The following is a 13,532-nucleotide window of genomic DNA, read 5'->3' as shown; positions in this document are numbered from 1 at the left end:
TGTTTTTGGTCTATGAAAACCATTCCTCCAGGAAATGGAAAATCCTGCCCCCTAGATTTAGCTTTGGGCGAACACCTATGAGATTTTGTCATAAACTGGATGTTGGGTGGCTGAGGTCCCTCAGGACTTCCCCCCTGGATCTCAATACCACTGTTTTCCCTTGCAGAATCTGACGTTGTTTTACTGGTACCTCTGCAAGGACAAGAAATGAAATGAGTGCATCTGTCTGACCAGTCTATATTCTTTCCTGAGGGCTCTCAGTAGGAAAGAGAGGCACTCTTTGCATTTTGCTGCATTGTCAGCCACATTATCCAGCTTTTCTCCAAAAAGGAAGGAGCCTGTAAACATAGCTGATTTTAGAACCTGCTTAAGGTCAGTAACAACTCCCAAGGATAGAGCCATAGATGGCGCCTGGCTGAACTGGAAACTCTGGCTCAGACTGAGAACCTCATTGCATTCCTTGAGTCATCAGCTATTCAAACACTGTCGCTAGGAAGACTTTAAAGTGGAGCCAAAGTCCGGTGATCTCTGTCCTTAAGGACTTTAAGGTCTTCCAGCTAAGGGAGATGGTCCCGCAAAGCAAGTAGCTACCAGGGACACTTGGAGGGTAGCAGAGGAGGCTTCACAGCTCTTTTTGAGGGTGGCCTCTATATCTCTATCCATGAGGTCCTTAAGGTAGAATTCCCCTTCTGAGGAAATAACCATATCCTTGGCAAGGGACACTACAGTGGCATCATACTTCATTATCTCCGCAGTAGAGCCTTTTGGTTCTTGAATGTTACAGAACCTGAGGTTACTCTTGTTAATATGCTTCCCCTTTTCAGACTTGTTCCATTCATCCTTAATCACTTGCTTGAAGGAGAAGCAAAGGAGTACTGCAGCCTCAAGGGAGTATGTTGAGGCGAGACATTTACTCTGAGGCTTACTCGTTGAGGCCTGGTCAGATTTCAGAGGCAGATAGCTCACTTTCCTCAATGGCGATGGAGAAAGAGAAGTCAAAGGACTCATATCTCTTGGATTTTTTGTACTTTCTCTTTCCCTTTTTAGCTTTTTCAGATTTTTTAACATGTTTAGCTTGCTTTGGAAGTGCAGAAACGCTTCTGTGGCTTTGGTGAGGACTTTTGTGTCTGGCCTTTCTTAGGGCTTAGAGCCATTTAGAGAAGTCTGCCTCACAGTCCTCCCACAGTGGGCCCCATTCCTCCTGGGAGAGGGGTGGAGAGTCTTTGCCAGAGCCCTTCTGGGTGGGTCTGCGAGAGAGGACAGCTGCTTCTTTTCCCAAGGTGCTCAAGATCCACTTTAAGACTCGGGGATGGGGACTTGTGACCCCGCAAGCCTCCTCTCTTTGTTTTGAAAAGGTTCCCTCGGATTTATCGCGAGTCAAGTGCTCAGGGTCCTCCTCACTTCTGGAGCCCCTTCCAGCTTTGCACTGGGGTTCCTGGTCCATTTCCCCCACGTTGGAGTTGCAACTGCCTCAGTCGGTAAAGGACCCAACCTGCCTCTCTGACCTGCAGCCGCTGGACCTACTGAAGTTAGGAATGGAAGGCTGGGTGCAGACTGGGCAAAACCTTGGTTCTCAGACCTGGTAGAGCTGAAACTGGAGGCCCCCCCATCTAGCTTCTGTGGAGACTGGATGTCCTCTTGCAGGGTCTCTTCATCCAGACCTGAAACAGTCTGGCTATTGAGAAGGAGCACTAAAAAAATCTCATTCTGCCCTCCAGAGTCATTAAGACGTTGCTTTTGTCTAGAAGAGTAATGACACAAAGTATACTCCTGTATCTAGTCTAGATCCAGCAAGAGCACATTGCAAATCTCTGAAATACTGGAATTTCAACTATTTTGAACTTTCTCCAAGAAGGCATAAACAGAGGCCTTCAGCCCAATAACACTGCACATCAGGTGTCTTCTTTTAGCAGAGTGCTATTCACAGGATCCTTGGGCTCCTTAGCAGACAATCCACAGATAGCCAGATTCCTTAACCCTGGTGGTCAGGCCACTCTTCCAAAAATGGGACCTACCACTAGTTTTGAAGGCTCTGACAAGCCGTGCCTTTGAGCATCTGACTTCAGTTTTGGCCTTTCATTTATCCACTAAGACTTGTTTTTTAGTAGCTGTCATATCCGCCAGGTGAGTGTTGGAACTGGCAGCCTTATCTCTACAGGAGCCTTACTGCCTGTTCCATGAGGACAAGTTGGTGCTCAGGATGCCAGAATCCCTTCATCCTAAGGTAAATTCCTCCTTTCACACATCCCAAGAAGTTGTGCTTCTTCTTCGAGTGCTGTCCCTGTGGGTGCTCCAGTCTAGGTGACGGTGTGTCCCGGCGCTGTTGATTGGAGATTTTCGGTAGCAGTGCCTGGTTGGGGTGCACGCACCCAGATGGTATCTCCCATCTAGATGGAATCTTCCTGAGTGCATGCGCCCCACACCTTCCTCAGTTCCTTCTCAACCGTCCTCAGCTGAAGACGGGATTCGGGGCAGTGCTGCCTTCTCTTCCCTGATGTCTATAGGAAACAGTAACAAAGAACATAGGAATAATTATTAATTACTTCCCAGTTGTTTCTCTTCCTTTAGTATAGTTACATAGTTAGTTACATAGTTTTAAAAAAAAAACAAACAAAAAAACCCCTCAGGCTTGTCTCCCATTGAGACGCTCTCCTCGGCCATCTCTAATTCATAATGCCAGGAGCTTCAGGATTCAAAAGATGCATCTCCTGCCAGGACTCCATGCCACGGTGAGATGGGCACTCGCACTGTGTGACGTGCCTAGGGGACACCCACATCCCTGCAAAGCACCTCCATTGTGCTAGCCTCAAGTCAAGAGCTCATTGTGACAGGGATCTGCGGCTCAAAATCATCATGATGGAAAAATCCCTGCAGCCCTTGTCGGAGACGGGAAAGGTTGAAACCGCTCCCACACGCTCCCCAGCCAGATCGGAACCGGCGGGGAGCGTTGCTTCACCCTCCCTGGAGCGGAGGCAAGAAGCTCAACAGTCTCACAGATGAGACTCTAACAAGGGTAGGGGGTCTCCGGCGAGATCCCTATCCCCTGTGCTGACAGCACGAAAGACAACTGCCTCAGCCTCTTCTAATGCCTCAGCAACGGCTCTGACAGAGCTCAGAGGCAGGGACCAGACCTCCCCCACGGGGAAGGCACTTGTTGATTCGGTCCCCTCAGTGCCGCAAAAGACCGCGGCGCGGACACCTCACTCCTCTTTGGCACCGCGAACGGCTGCAGCACCGGCACCATGTTCCTCCTCTGCACTGGTAACAGCCACGGTACCGGCAGCGCGTTCGGCACCCACACCGAAAACGGCTGCAGTACTCACAGCGTGGTCATTTTCAGTGCCAAAAGTGGCCGCGATCCCGCCAGTGTGCTCTGCCTTAGCAGCGAAAATAGCTGCGGGGTGCCGACACCGCGATCAGCTCGGCACTGAGAAGAGTGTTGGCACCCAGCCACTCTTCTACCTGCGCACCAGCAGCAGACCCCCTGCAGGGCACCCCTAAGCTCAATACAGCAGTACACTCTCCCCTACTAATGACCTAGAGCAGAGAGCAGGCTTAGCTCAGCCTGGGGAGCAGGAGCAACAGCTTCTCACTGAAAGTGACCTTTTAGTGCCACCTGAGTCTCACTCTCCGCTCCTAGATACAGAGGACTCTTTTCTTGAACCGCCACTTTCTCCACCTGAACTGGCTTTCACTGACGGTGACCTTGAGCTACAGCAGCAAGCGGAGTTCTTCCCCTCCTGCTTCTCCTCCACAGGCACCTTTACCACCTCAGGTCATGGCTCAAGCTAAGCAGCCTCAGTTTCCCTACTTTGTTCCCCCCCCCGGCCCCCGTGGGAGGCACCTGGGTTCTCTTACCCTGCTCCATCCACTTCCAGGGTGCCTGAGCCTCCTCCTGAGCCTGGGAGCTACGCACCATATCCTGACTCGCCTAGCCCTAACTCTCCATTAGCCTCAGATGAAGCCATCCTCCCTTCACCTCCACAGACTGTGGACGACTGCAAACAATTTCAAGAACTTTTTAGGAAGGTTGCACTCAGTTAGGATATCCCCTTAGAATAGGTTCAGGAGACGCAACACAAACTCCTCAAAATCCTTCAACCATCTGTGCCCTCGAAAATCACGCTCCCTATAAACGAAGCACTCATGGAGCCAGCCGACACTTTCTGGCAAACCCCAGCTTCTCTAGTACCAACTTGCAAGAAGGTCGAATGTAAATACTACGTTCCTGCAAAGGATGCAGACTTCCTATTTTCTCATCCACCACCAAACTCTCTTGTCATTGATGCAGTTGCACAGAGGACCAAACAGTCAAAATATCGACCCACCCTGCAAGACAAAGACCTTAGACGCCTTGATGTCCTAGTCCGCAAGGTTTATAGTTCCTCTACACTACAATTCAGGATTGCAAGCTATTCTGCTCTCCTCGCCAGCTATGATTTTGATAATTACAATAAGCTTTTCGAATTTGCCTCATATATCCCAGAGGACAGAAGAGCAGACTTCAAATCAATCCTGTCTGAGGGACAACTGATCTCCAGAATGGCCCTACGGGCATCCTTAGACACGGCAGACACAGCAGCCCGTACCACTGCAACTGCTGTGTTTATGTGCAGAACCTCATGGCTCTCTGCGTCAGGCATTCCTAAAGAACTCCAGACCAAAGTGGAGGATCTCCTCTTTGATAAGGACAAACTTTTTTCGAAAAAAACTGATGAACTCTTCCACACCATGAAAGATTCAAGAGCGACACTGTGCACCCTGGGCATTCACCCATCTCTTCCCAGGAGACAACGATACCAACCTGACCAAGGACTACGCACACATCAGTACTATCGCCCTCAATCCAGACCATACGACACAACTAGGAATCGTACTAGACCTCCCAAACGCAGACAAAATCAAAATCAAGCCACCACCTTCTGTCCACCGGGCAGTAAACAACAGTTTTAAAATGTTGGTTGAGGGTCTGCATGACCACCCCTTGATTCCACCACTTACTTGTCCATTTGGCCATCGCCTCCAGTGTTTCCAACATGCCTGGCAGCGGATTACACAGGACCTCTGGGTCTTCGAAATAGTTCAGACCAGTTACTCTATCTCTTTTATATTCTACCCTCCTACCCTTCCCCCTTCCCTGTCCCTCTTCAGGGACCCTTCTCACGAGCAATTACTTCGCACAGAAGTGGCACACCTTCTGCAACTAGGCGCAGTGGAACCTGTGCTGACACAACATCAAGGGACAGGGTTCTACTCCCATTATTTTCTAACGCAGAAGAAAACCGGGGGATGGAGGCCTATACTAGATCTACGCCGACTGAGCAAATTTGTGAGGACACGAAGATTCAAGATGGTCACACTGGGCACAATAATACCTGCATTGGATCAAGGGGACTGGTTCACAGCCCTCAACCTACAGGATGCTTACTTCCATATATCAATTCATCCAGCTCACAGATGCTTCCTACGATTCACAATCGGTCAGGATCATTTCCAATACAGAGTTCTCCCTTTCGGACTCTCCACAGCTCCAAGAGTTTTTTCCCAAGACCCTAGCCGTGGCTGTGGCTCACCTACGCAAACACAGGGTCACACTTTTCCCCTACCTGGACGATTGCCTCATCAGGGGTGACTCCTATGGTGAGACATTTCAAGCCAGGCGTTTTGCCATTTCTCTTTTTCACAGCCTAGGCCTCCAAATAAATATCCAAAAATCCACCCTGATACCCACTCAACAGATCGAGTTCATCGGAGCTCATCTCGACTCAACCCAGAGCAGGGCCTTGCTCCCATACAACAGATTCCTTGCTATCACTCAGCTCATACGCATGCTTTCTGTTCGTCCCACGATGCAAGCAAGAATCTGCCTACAGCTCCTTGGTCACATGGCAGCTACCACCTTCATGGTTCAACATGCCAAGCTACATATGAGATGCCTCCAGGGCTGGCTCAACTCCAGTTTCAAACCCAGCAGATATCCCTTAGGGATGCTGCTAACCCCTCCACCCAATGTTATAACTTCCCTACAATGGTGGACAAGTCCAGAAAACCTCTGCACAGGGGTTTACTTCCAGCAATGATCCCCAATGCTCATGCTCACCACGGACGCCTCCCTGATTGGTTGGGGAGCGCATCTAGGGGAACACAGGGCACAAGGCCGCTGGTCTGCATCAGAGACACATCTACACATAAATCTCTTAGAGCTCAGAGCAGTGAGGAGAGCATGCCTTCACTTTCTTCCCCTCATAAAGAACAAATAACTGCGAGTCTTAACAGACAACATAGCATGTATGTATTACATAAACAGACAAGGCAGAGTCCGATCACATTCCTTCTGCATGAAAGCCATTCAACTATGGAATTGGTGCATACGACACCGAATACAGATCATCGCTTCCTACCCACCAGGATGTCACAACACTACTGCCGACGCACTCAGCGGACGCTTCTCGACAGAACACGAATGGGAATTGCACCCCGCAATACTCCAACAGCTTTTCTCCCACTGGGGCACACCATCAGTAGATCTCTTCGCCACGACCCGAAACCGAAAATGCCCTCTGTTTTGCTCCAGGGCGGGACTTGGGACTGCATCCCTAGGGGATGCATTCCTCATCCCATGGAACAACTACCTCCTGTACGCCTTCCCACTTATCCCTCTACTACATAGGGTTCTTCGGAAGATCGCGGACGACAAGGCCCAGGTCACCCTTATTGCCCCGGCTTGGCCAAGACAGACGTGGTACGCCTACCTTCTCCGCATGTCCTGCCGTCACCCATGGGCTCTCCCCAACAGGCCAGACCTCCTTTACCAGGACAACGGATGAATCCTTCACCCCCAACTCCAAAAGCTCCACCTCACAGCTTGGTTCCTTCGTGGTTCCAAACCCATGAACTAGCCTGTTCCAACCAAGTCCAACATGTCCTCTTGCACAGTAGGAGAGACTCCACTCGTAAAACCTACATTCAGAAGTGGAGGCGTTTTGCTCTTTGGTGTTCACATAAACATTTAGCACCCAACAATGTGACCCTCCCTGACATTCTAGACTATCTCCTGAAACTAATACAGGACGGACTTTCGCTCAGCTCCATCAAAGTGCACCTGGTGGCGCTTACCATCTTCCATGAGCTATTGCATGGGTACTCACTTTTTGCACACCCCACCATTAAACACTTTCTCTCTGGTCTGCAAAATCTTCACCCTGAAATTCATTAACAGTGGCTACATGGAATCTTAACCTCGTTCTTCATGCTCTCATGAAACCTCCATTTGAGCCGTTGGCTACCTCCCCTCATCTCCATATGTCCATGAAGGTGGCTTCCCCAGTTGCCATAACATCAGCAAAGAGAGTGGGTGAAATGAGTGCCCTCATGGCCTACCCTCCCTACACAATCTTCTCCAAAGATAAAATCAATTTGAGACCACATCCTAAGTTTCTTCCTAAGGTGGTGTCGACCTTCCACCTCAACCAACCTATATACTTACCTACTTTCTGTCCCACACTCCGCAGGACGCAACCCTGCATACTCTCGACGTCAGGCGAGCAATTGCCTTTTATTTAGAACGGACTAAACGATTTCGCAAGTCTCCACGACTCTTCGTTTCCATTGCCGAAAGATCAAAGGGCAAAGCTATCTCTAAACAACGTCTATCCAAGTGGATCTCTGACTGCATCGGATCCTGTTACCGTGCGAAGAATCTTCAACTGCCCGACAACATTAGAACTCATTCCACTAGAGCCATGTCGACATCCATTGCCTTCTTACACAACGTTCCCATTCCTGATATCTGCAAGGTGGCTATATGGGGAGAGGGCTAGCTCAGTGGTTTGAGCACTGGCCTGCTAAATCCAAAGTCCTGAGTTCAATCCTTGAGGGGGCCAGCTGGGGATTGGTCCTGCTATGAGCAGGGGGTTGGACTAGATGACCTCCTGAGGTCCCTTCCAACCCTAATAATCTATGATTCATTGTCATCTGAACACACGTTTGCAAAACACTATGCTCTCATGCAAGACTCCGCGGCAGACACAATAGTAGGCCATACAGTACTATCTTCAGTACTCCCTGCCGCATCTCCAAAGTCCCACCAACCATAGTGGGTACTGCTACACATTCACCTAGAGTGGAGCACCCACAACGACAGCACTCGAAGAAGAAGAGAAAGTTACTCACCTTGCAGTAACTGAGGTTCTTCGAGATGTGTGTCCCTGTGGATGCTCCACCTCCCACCCTCCTCCCCTCTACTTTGGAGTACAGAGATGACTGTCCATGGTAGAGAAGGAACTGAGGAGGGTGTGGGGTGCACACACTCAGGAAGATTCCAACTAGACGGGAGATACCATCTGGGTGCGTGCGCCCCAACCAAGCACTGCTACCGAAAGTCTCCGATCGACAGCGCCGGGACGCACCATCACCTAGAGTGGATCACCCACAGGGACACTCATCTCAAAGAACCTCAGTTACTGCAGGGTGAGTAACTTTCTCTTCCTTTGTTCTGTCAAGACCACAAAATCCAACAGAAAAGCGGTGGCACACCATAAAGGTCAGAAGAGAGTGGAAAATCTATCTCAAACACCCAGAATCCACAAGAAGATTGGGCTCCTTATTCGTGTCCTTCCACCCAAACTGCCAGAACCTAAGCGCTTCCAAGTTCTCCATCACCAAATGGATTAAACTATATATTGTGGAAGCCTACAAATCATCAGAGGCTCCAGTCCCAGAAGGGACTTAGGTGGAATAAGCAAGTGTGTCCACTTCAGACATTTGAAAAGGAGTCATTTGGTCGACAGCTAGCACCTTCATTATGGAGCCACACAGCTGTTCCCTCTCTGCTTTTGCTTGCTGTCAGATGAGTTATTCCCAAAATATAAAATTTGCATAATATCCTTAGCAAATATTCCAGAGAGAAAAAAATTAAGTGGATTAGACCAAAGAAGATGGTCATACAGTAACGATTCATTTCTGCTGAGGAATGAGAGTGACCCCTAACAAGGGATGGGGTTGGGGTGGGGTGATAGAAACTGATATAGATAGAGGGAAATATCCCAGGTTAATTGTGCTTAGGAGCCACTGACCTCATGTGATGTGAGACCAAGCACTAAGGAAGTGGGATGGATGATTGGCAAAGGAATGGATAGGGACAGATTCATCTGCAAGCAGTGGTATGCTGCCCTAAACAAGCCTGTCAAAATGTATGTTTAGGGTTAGCCATTGGTCAAAAAGATCCTTCTGTCACATGTGATGAGAGGGGTGGTGATCGCCTCCTGTAATTCCTTCCCCTTTTTATAAGCAGGTCTTGGGGACAAGGTATTAAGCTCTGATATTTGTGAGTCAGCTAGGGGCTGGAATTGCTCCCTTATTGCTTGTGTATAAATTTCAAGGGACTTTGGTGTTTCCGTGGCATCTTTTAGGCTATGCAGCCTATTGTCCATCTTTTTCTGAGAAAGACAGACCCTTGAATGGCAAATCCTGGATATCTGCTCTACTTAAGGAGGGAGACCAGAAGATTGGAGCCACAAACACCTACTCATAGAAATAGCAAATACCATGGAGTAAGCTGCTGAGTCAGCTGTGTCCAACCTGTCCTGAAGAGCTGTCCTTGCCATAAGCTTCAGAGACTGGAGAGTAAATTAGAAGTCCAGAATTGTGGGAGATGTTTCTAGCAGAAAGGAAATTTATTAGTAAGACATTTTTCATTACTGGGACCAACCAGTGACAGTATCTCCCTTTCTTCTTTTTACCATCCCGTCAGGCACTGTTATACCACAGTGGCATAGAATAGCCTCTTTTTTCTAATTTATGGTGGAATTTATTTACTCAAATTCATTTTTAACCAAACCTTTTATTATGATACACAAAATTGTGAACACAGCTCCAAGCGTAACCAGCACCATACAGAGAGGGAAAGGGAAATATCTGATGTAAGGGCTTTTATGAAGTTAGTTCCTTCATTTGAAAAAAGGAAAAATAATCGATGCTAAGTATGTCCTGTTACAATAAGAAGTACATTAAAGCTTCACTAATGTGGATGTTACTAAACCACTCACTACATCATTTGCACAAAAATATTGGTGATTTCTGCCAACTGCTTAGCACAGATTTAAAACTAGATGATTCAGTGAAGTCTCTTATTTTACAAATAAGTTGTTGTATATTATTTTTCCAAAATATACTGCATTTCATTTACTAGCATATTTGGATGTATAGTTAGCACATGTTATGAAGCATCGATGAATGAACACCTACATTTTGTGAAGTATTAACCTTGCTTTTTGATTGTAGTTTTTCTTTTTCATTAATAATTCACAAAATTCAGTGTTTTGCCCTGTATTGGAGTCACTAGTGTGAATTAGCAAGATTCTACTCTGTAGGGTTAATTACTGAAATTTACCAAAGAGAATTCCTTTATAAAGGTATTGTAAAGTGTATTTCAGCAGAAAATATGTACAGTGCTACTTACAAAAGTCATAGTAAAATTACACATCTTTTCAGTCCGTATTTCTGAGTGTATGCAGTTCCCATATGAGATATTACTTAGCCAAAATAGTTAATTTGTGTCAGTAGCATTTCTAGCAAGTTTTAAGGAGACTAGAGAAACCTGCCAAGACTTGACTTCAATATTTTGCCATTTCCCCTGTTACATTTGATGATATTTCTAATATGTACAGTAATTCAGAGAGCTGGCATTTCCTACAGCTCATAGTGGTGCCAATTCAGTACCCACCAAAGTAAAGTCACTCATTGACCTAGTGGCCATTAAATCAGTCTTAAAATCATAAACTGATCAAGTCAGGTATCGACTGTTAAGTAAAGGAGGAAATTATTTTCATGTATTATGTTCTATAGTGTGTTTATTGTATCTGCAAATGTCAACTGTGTACTTTGGGGAAAATCTGACGCCCGTCCCATTCAGATGCAGAAGGGCTGAGATACAGTTCTGTTCTTCAGAGATGTAAGAGCAGGATTCCAGGAGTTTGTGGAGGGATACACAACTTCTGTGTGATGTGGAGTCCATCTCTGTGGGTGCTGCCTGCCCGCTGTCACATAAGGGAGTTGGGCTGGGGCCAGTGCATCTACCACTGCCTGGATCCATCTACCATCAAACATTGTGGAGTAGGATTTGCTCTGTAGTCTGGAGTGGAGGATTCTTTACCTCCTATCTGGACAGTTACCCAATTTAGTTGTTTGGGCTGGGTATTTAGAGCAGGATTTGAGGGATTCATGATTTTAGAACTTAAACAAAACCTTCCATTTTTTAAAGGAGCCCTTCAATTTGACTTTAAAAAAGTGTATCAAATGGTTCTTGACAATAATTTAAAAGTATAGTTTTTTTACAGGTTCCAGAGTAGAACAACTGAAGCAGCTAAACTTGAAGCTGAAGTAGTTAAAGCACAAGAAACACTCAAAGCCGCAGAGGTACTGATTAATCAACTTGATAGGGAGCACAAGAGATGGAACACACAGGTTTGTTGCAGAAACTTTCATAAAATAGATGCCACTGTATAAAAAAACTTGACTTAATCCTTTTCTTTTTTAAAAGGTAATAGTTTGATCATACAATGTGTTTATGGAATATAAATTATGTGGCACTGTATTGCAGCTCCTAAATGTTTATTCATTATATTTAAAAGCTGTTGTCACCACTCGAAAGCTTGATTTTAAATTTTTTCTGAAACTATCTTCTATTCCATTATTTAGGTTTTCTTGGCAGATAAGGTCTGAATGTGCACAAAATGCATTATTTAATTAATATGATAAAATGTATTATAATTTCAATGTTGTAAAACTGTTATGAGTCTCAGCAGTCATGTGATTGTTTTATGACCAAGATTATCAAAAGTGTCTGGTGGGTTTGGGTGCCCAATTTTGAGACACCTTGAACAGGCTTGATTTTTCAGAAATCTCTCAAAATCAGCTTTTATGTGTCTCATATTGGGAACTCACAAATGGAGGCACCCAAAATCATAGATTGCTTATGAAATCTTGGTATATGTAATTTATCATAGTTTGGTAACAACTGACACTGGGAAGAAAAATAATATTTTCTCTCAATCCATCTCTGCTAATCCTCATTTAAGGAATTGTGAAGCTGCAGCTAGCTTCTTTGGAGATGCCCCATTGGCTACAGTAAGCAGAAACTGAGTGCTGTAGAGAATCTAGCCCCCAAAATGATCCTGCCGCTTTTCTACTCATGAAAATGTCACAGTTTTATAGTTATTCAAGTGAATGCAAGTGTCCATTCCACCGTAGGTGTGTATGTGGCTTATGCACAGTTGTCAGAGATTTTTCCTTTGGCAATACCTGTCGGGGAAGCGTTAACGCCCTCCGATGCCTTGTGCCACTGTGCAAAAGTATAAAGGACTGCACTGCCCCGACCCACCACAGTTCTTTCCTACCACTAGTGATGGTTGTTGTTGGAGCAACAATCTTTGTTTCTTCATATTTTCCCTCTCTTACACTGTTTTTGTATTTACAGTGTAAATAGTAGCTGTGCAATAGTTTTTAGTCTTGTATAGTATATCTGTAAATGGTTAGTTATAGGATTAAGTTTAGAATGTGCTATCTTTTTAGTGTGGGGTTACCAGTGCTGGTGGGACACTGGACATGATACTGGACCAATGCCCCATTTTCCTGGCTTCAAGGCCTGTTTTTCATGTAACAGATCTATGCCAGTGCGTGACCCACATCCTAGGTGCCTTAAGTGGCTGGGAGAGGTGTGTGTCAGTAACAAACGTCACATTTGTAGAGAGTTCAAATCGCATTTGGTTTCCGGGCTCAGGTACCTACTTATGGAGTCTGCACTTTGTCCACCATCAGAACCTTCCTGCTCTGAATGGGTACAGAGCAGATCCATGTCTGTTAGGAGTGCTTCCTCCCATTCTAACAGAGTTCTTAGGCAAATCTACATCGCTGGTGCCTAAGAAAAGACTGCGTATGTCTCCTAAGATTGGAAATGGGACCCTCGAAGAGGAAGGCACAGAGTGTTCACAAGGTCTCAGTGGGACATTCCGAACAGTCATACCTCCCAAAAGCAATCCGTAAGACAACAGGGATTGCTGACTTCAGAACCCTGTTGAGAATAATCCCTAAAAGATCAGTGCACCTCTCGGTACTGCAGGCTTGGCAGCCCTTTCCAATACCATCAACATGCCAGGGTTTTGAGGCAGCCAAATTGTTGCTTAACTTGTTGGTACTGGCTTCTCCCATGATTCAAGAGCCTTGTATGGAATAGATATTGGAACCACACTCCTGCGATCCCGGCTCAAGCCCCAGAGCACTACTCGGTACCGGCCACTTCTACTCTTGCAGCATCTCTACAGTGTATTGCATCTAGAGGCAAGCCAGCAATGATTTCACTGGTTCCCCCTTCTCCAGGCGTGGAACCCCTTTCCCGCAGTATCAACAGGTTCAACTCCTTCACAGTTACAAGAAATGGACTCTACATCAGATTCGGAACTTGGATCCTTTGTGTTCCAACCTGAAGTTGCCCAACAGCCCCAGTGGGGTGCCTGTCTGCTGTGGTACCATTCACA

At 46.4% G+C, this 13,532-nt stretch overlaps 1 protein-coding gene across 1 annotated transcript in view; it reads left to right on the top strand.

The window, feature by feature from the left end:
* The window catches only part of DYNC2H1 (dynein cytoplasmic 2 heavy chain 1), a 423,384-nt gene that overhangs the window by 132,992 nt on the left and 276,860 nt on the right, over nt 1-13,532 (top strand). Inside the window, 1 exon segment of the mRNA XM_075066411.1 lies at nt 11,337-11,463. Coding sequence (XP_074922512.1) covers nt 11,337-11,463 — 127 coding nt within the window.

Source organism: Chelonoidis abingdonii, chromosome 1 (genome assembly GCF_003597395.2).
Source record: "Chelonoidis abingdonii isolate Lonesome George chromosome 1, CheloAbing_2.0, whole genome shotgun sequence".
Lineage (NCBI taxonomy): Eukaryota > Metazoa > Chordata > Testudines > Testudinidae > Chelonoidis > Chelonoidis abingdonii.
This window is presented reverse-complemented; position numbering and strand designations above follow the sequence as displayed.